A 6233-nucleotide genomic window follows, 5' to 3' on the forward strand; every position below is an offset into this window, starting at 1 on the left:
TGATTTCTAGTTTTCGAGTACATTTCTAGTCTCCTGCTACAACAACGGTGTTGATCTTGCGAGTGACAGATCTCGCGAAGATTTGGCGTGACGTGCGCAGCTGCGTGATCGGCATCCGGTCGGCGCGGCGTGGCGCCGGGACGAGGAGAGCCGAGAGCGAAGCTACGCGGAGTATCGACTAGCGGCCGGAGGCGGCTGCTGCGGCGGTGGCGACACGTCGTCGTTCTAGTTAACATGAATTTCACGAGGAAGCATGCGACGAGTTCGCGACGCACGTGAGAACTCAAGAAGCTGAGGAAAGGAAAGGTGTCGAGTGGACATGACACTACCGCACCCCTCTTTCATCTTTTTCATTTTTTTCTTCATTTTTCTCTTTCCTTTCTCTCGCTCTATCTCATTCCCTCTCTCTCACAACTGCTCGCGACGATGGCGAGCGATGACAGCCAAAATGCAAACAAACAAGCAAGCAACCGACCAAACAAGCGAACAGCACGTACGTCGTGCGTCGTCTTGAATCCGCGTGGAGCGAGCGGGAAGAGCGAGAGGAACGCAGAGCAAGTGAGAGAGAACAAGTAGCGGTGATCTCACCTGAGACCGTACTCCAATCTTTCGCCGCGAGAATGAATCCTCAATGTGTTTACATCCGCGACAATGGGATCGGTGACACAATTCGAGCTCGGAGATTTAGTCTCTAAATTCTGAGTGGATCTCGCTCTAGAGAGTGAAAATTGAATTTCAAAAGAATTTTTTATCTTCAGAGTGTCTATCGTGGAACAAGTTCACGGAAACAGATTCTCATCGGAATTATTCCTTTTTTCCTAGAAAATAGAAATCCAGAGAACAATTGAATAATTCTGATCGCAATTCATTTCGAATAATTTCACAATACGTGACCAGAGTGAGACTCTAAAATCAACGGCTTTGAAATTCTGAGTCTCGTCATAAGGCTCGCGACGAGTCGAGGACCTCATTGGCACTCTCTCCTCGCCTTCCTCTTTCATCCCTCTCGACAACCCCGGAAGTTGCGACATACCGGGAAGAAACACGCACGATATGTTCGCTCCATGATTACACTAGAGCGGACCAACAATCAAAACTGTTTTTCCGAAAATACTCCAAGAATACTCCGAGAACGAAAGCGATAGTGATGAGGAAGATAAATGGGACAAGGAGAGAATACTTGGCGCGAACGTTTTTGAATGTGCGAGATGCTCCGACAGGTCGCTTCTCATCCATGTCACCATTGTCGAAAATTCTCGGATCCGCTGGGATCCGCTGCAATTCGTAAAGATCAAAACACGAATTCCGCGTATCGGGGAACACGCCGATGTTTAATTCTTCGAGTGATTGAAATCTCACCACCGTTGACGATGTCGACGAAGACGACGATGCTGCGCGACGTCGAGTCAAAGGGACGCGAGCGAGAACGAGAGAGAGAGAGAGAGAGAGAGAGAGAGAGAGAGAGCGCGCGCGCGCGCGCTCTCTCTCTTTCTTTCTCATGATAAATATCTAGGCGCTCGCTCGCTCTCTTTCTCTGTCCAGGGTGTTAACGGCGGGCACTCACCATCTTTCGACGGATTCGGACGCGCTGGAGGATCCGCTGGCGGCTGTCCCGGCGGCTCGATGGTACCCTGGCCTCGCGCGACAGTCACCTGGACGCCCAGGGACTGCCAAGGACCGTAGCACCGACCACTTCAGCAGCACTTCCAGCCTCCGGCGGAGAAGCTGCCTTCCCGTCTCGCAGTAAACCTCCAAACACTACGGGGCAGGCAGCTTTTACAAGATGGCGGCCGGTGGCGAAGCGCCGCGTATTCTGAATTCGCGGAACCTCGCAGAGAATTTGCGCCTGTATATCTTATCAAGAGTGGGTAAAGCCAATCGCGTCGTCACGTTTCCGTCGGATTTCCGTCGCACACGAGGTTCAACTAGGCCGCGTCAACGTCTCCGCGCATTTGAAATCTGGAAACACTGGACATTCTGATATTCGGATACGACATATATTGCGCGTCTGAAAAGGATTTCGACTAAATTAGCTTGAGTTCTACAAATGTAGATTAAATTTAATTTTGGTCCAACTTGCTCTTCATCTTTTTTTAGTTCTCAAAATTAGAGGATGAAAAATAAGTTAAAAACGAAATTAATCTAGTTTGTGGAAATATTAATCGGCGATTAATTAAATTTCAAGCTCTACGTACATATAAATGCTTTATCATCTTTTATTTGCAATTTGTACATAACTATTCAGTGTATGCTTAATCTCTATTAATTTTTAATATTCAATATTTATTCTTGTTTCCTAATATCTTTTATGTTCAGTGCACAAGATATTATCTTTATCCATTTCTACTGAATGTAAATTAGTTAATAGCATTAATTTAATTTATTTTTTATCTTTTCCTGTAATTCTAATTGTAAGAATTAAAAAAATATAAGGAGTCAATATAAACTATGATTAAAGTTAAATTATATTGGTAGAAACAGATTTTTGAAAATTGTAGAAAATTTTATCTACTACAATTCATTATTCCTTTTATTTAATTTTCTTTCCATATTAAACAATAAAAAATAGTATTTTTATCCATGTTCATGAATTAAATTAAAAAATTATTTGATAAATTAATTACTGATTAAATTAATTAAAAAAAAGAGTTTAGTTAAAGTGGAGAGCAGTCAAAAATAATTTCGATTAACTTAATTCTACGTAACTTTTGATCCTTCTAATCCTTTTTGTCATATGTCAAACAACAAAACATTAATAAATTCTATTAATACAATGCAATTTTTTTAATTTACTAAAACAACACAAAATTTAGAAAGAAGCGCGTTATTTTAAAATAAAATAAATAAATAAGATGTAGTTTGATTTATCCTCCTTGTTTTTTTTTTGAAAATCACATCTGCTCATTCATATTTTTTTACAACGCATTTTAGGTTTGAACTTTACATGCAATTCCATTCAAAGTTTTCTATAATGATAACAAGGATAACGGAACACGAAGGAGGAATTAGACGAATGACAAAAAATGTATAAGTATCATATTATTTTTAGACTTCAGATATCATTCACATTTAAATCCAAATTCGTTGATACATAAATTTCTTCATTTGAATAGTTCGAGATCTCTGTGAGATATCAAATTGAGTGAATCGATCACGTCGAACGCAAAACCGTTCAACGGAGTTGCTCCGGAGTCGTGTTCGCGATCAATCCAGGAGATCTATCCAGGACTTACCGATAATCCGCGACCCGACGATCCCGCGGCGACATTCGCTGGCGACGTCGTGCGGCTGATGAAAATTTGTAGTGTTTGAGTAAAACGGAACACGAAAAATACGAAAAACGATGAACGAGAAAAACCGGAGACGAAAACGGAACTGGAACTGAAACCAAACTGAACGCGAGCGCATCGCTCGCTTGGGGTTGGTGAGGGGTTAGAAGGGGAGGGGGAAAGATACCGCGACTTCCGGTCAACGCGACCGCGTCGCGTCGCGTCGTCAATGAGATGCGATGTGAAATTGATAGAATAATTCAACGGAGAGATTATCTTTCACGGTGGACCGATTGAACGCGTCGATCGTCGCTGGGGCACCGATTAAATGACCGTGCGACGCGCGACACCATTTTGACTAGCGTTGCAGAAGTGAACTGACTGGCGCGAGATTGCCATTCAAGTGTTTCCGACGAACGGAAACAAAACGAAAAGCGAAGGCGAATAACAAACCGAACGTAGCTCGAGAAAGAACGAGTCGATAGGAAACAATGGATACTGTTAGAAATTTGGTCGCAATTCTATCATTACCGAATTTAAGTCAGGTGTTTCACTGAATACTCCACTCCTTTTTTTTATTTAGAACTGTTTCAAGAGTCGCGAGTGACATCTTTCGTTGACTTAGATGAGGTTTGAGACAATTAACGTCACATTGGTAATTTCAAGACAAAAAATCTTTTTCTTCTTATATTGCTTCTAAAAAATTGAATTTAAAGATATTTTGAAAGTTTGTTAAAAATTAAAATATATCGATGTTAGAAATTAAATTTTTAATAGCTTCTATTTTTAATTTTATTAGTTCGTTTTTTAATTTTTAAAACATAGTCCTTTCAATTTTTACGAATTTTAAGTGTAAAATATCCGTTATATTTCCTGTACTTTCTACGTTTAGGAAACATTTAAATATTTTCATCGTTTCAATATTGAGTAAATAGTATTTTAAATATATCAAAATTAAATTAACAAAATTAACATAAAAAAATTGAAATTCTAATAATACTAACAATCGATATTCATTCCGAATATATCAATTATTAGTATCAGCGTAATATACACTGTTAAAAATGTTATGAAATTTAATGTACTTAATTATTAATTTATTTAATTACTTTTAAGTTACATAAATTAAATTCAATTTTATGACACTAAATTAAATTTTATGTATCTGTAACTGAAAAATATATTTGCGTATATGTACATGAAATTTAGTATACGTTATAAAATTTTACGAAGTTTGGTACATTTTTTATTAAATTTTATGTAATTTGCATAAAATTTAATGTAAGTAAATGTTAAATTTAAGTTACTTATAACTTCATTTTCATTGACAACATTAAATATTTTTAATGTACCTGTTTGAAATTTGCTTCCATTACATGTAACGGAAGCAAATTTCTGTTTTTTTTTTAACAGTGTATAAAACATAAAGTAATTAATTACCTACATTTTACATGACATTTCTAGTAAATATATCAATATGTCATTATCGCAAGATTGCGAAAGAGATCACACGAAAAATATTTACAAACAAAATATACAGATATTATACTATTTTCAAATTTTAGATATCATTCACATTTAAATCAAAACACGTTGCAGTCGATGGCACGTAGACATACGGTCTTGTTTCTTCATTTGAATAGTCCGGAATTCCCTGTGAGATATCAAAATTCTGAAAATTCGAAATGAAAAAAGAGCTGAAAATATTTTATAATACAATTATATATATTTTATAAATCGCATTGTTAATCACACAATTTAACAATAAAATAGTACAGACCAACAGAAGCTTTCTGAAGGCTGCATTAACTCATCAAATCGAACATGAAGATTAATAATTACTTTTTATATTAACTACAGATATTCATAAAAAAATATATAATTTAACGTCATATGTGTGCTCTTATAAATTGCAGAACGTTATTTAACGTAAAAAAAATGTACGCAAATTGCTACATGACTTACATATCTTTTATGCATAGCCAAGCAAAAGGTGCAAACTTGGGGTCTTGTCGAACAAACGCCGCTACTTTCTAAAAGACGTGTACAGGGTTGATCCATGGCACCCGCAATAAGTATGGCGTCCAAATGGCTAATGTAACTGCTGGCCAATCTTAAGGTCTCTATTTTCGACAGCTTGCGATCAGCCGGCTCGGTTGGGATCAAAGTTCTCAGGGCGCTGAAAGCTGTGTTCACGCTGCACAACGAAGATCGCGTACCTTCAGAGAAGATCTCATCCAGTGTCTCTCGCATCCTAAATCGCTCTATTAATATCAAGTCTATCTCGTTCATTATAAACATGTATTAAGTAATTAAAAGAAGCGTCCAAAGATAAACGGTTCGTCGAGAGAAATTCCGCACGTGAACAAGAACCGCGCTTATCTTCCGAATCCTTCAACTTCTTCGCGCAACAAGAAATAAATGTTTAGATAATTCACTCGTTTTTTTTTATATTGTTCTCGTTATTATATGCGCAAAATGCTTTTTCACCTAAGAGTGCGATCTCTCTCTCGAGCGTTCGCTTGATATCGCTGCTTCGCTGACTCTTCCTTCCTGCGTGCTGCCATGTTGTGGACGCGACTACAGAAACGCTTTCGCTGACCGTTCACAATGACGCTATCTTCATCAATGAGGCGACCAGTACAACCTCTTTCCGTTCCTCCGGAATATGAAAATTTCCTCATCTCTCTGTCACGGATACTTAACATCTCCCCCCGCCCTTCCTTTCTTTCCCCTTACTCCTTCTTTCTCTCAGATATCCGACACGCACATGAGCAGCACATGTGTGCAATCAGGGACGGATAAAGATCCTCTCTTATACTCTTTTTCGTCCTTTTCTCTTTCTCTTCCTTTCCCGATTTCTATCGTAACGTGCTAAAATTACGGCGAAGAAAATAAAAAAACTGAATAATAAATTATACATTATAAAACAAAAATAATAAATTATATAAATTACAAATATAT

General features: G+C 38.1%; 2 protein-coding genes across 2 annotated transcripts in view; both read right to left on the reverse strand.

Annotated features, from left to right (window-relative positions):
- Nucleotides 1-1935, reverse strand: part of LOC108686234 (transcription factor SFL2-like) — an 11706-nt gene extending 9771 nt beyond the window's left edge. The window contains exon 1 of the mRNA XM_018191417.1: nucleotides 1565-1935. Coding sequence (XP_018046906.1) covers nucleotides 1565-1567 — 3 coding nt within the window. The 5' untranslated portion in view covers nucleotides 1568-1935. The remainder of the gene's footprint in view (nucleotides 1-1564) is intronic.
- Nucleotides 1936-4830: 2895 nt separating this feature from the next.
- The window catches only part of LOC108686235 (basic helix-loop-helix transcription factor scleraxis-like), a 2400-nt gene continuing 997 nt past the window's right edge, over nucleotides 4831-6233 (reverse strand). The window contains exons 2-4 of the mRNA XM_018191418.1: nucleotides 5760-6143; nucleotides 5235-5523; nucleotides 4831-4941 (exon numbers count right to left, since the gene is read on the reverse strand). Of these exons, the coding sequence (XP_018046907.1) occupies nucleotides 4831-4941; nucleotides 5235-5523; nucleotides 5760-5977 (618 nt within the window). The 5' untranslated portion in view covers nucleotides 5978-6143. The remainder of the gene's footprint in view (nucleotides 4942-5234; nucleotides 5524-5759; nucleotides 6144-6233) is intronic.

Source organism: Atta colombica, unplaced genomic scaffold (assembly GCF_001594045.1).
Source record: "Atta colombica isolate Treedump-2 unplaced genomic scaffold, Acol1.0 scaffold166, whole genome shotgun sequence".
NCBI classification, from domain to species: domain Eukaryota; kingdom Metazoa; phylum Arthropoda; class Insecta; order Hymenoptera; family Formicidae; genus Atta; species Atta colombica.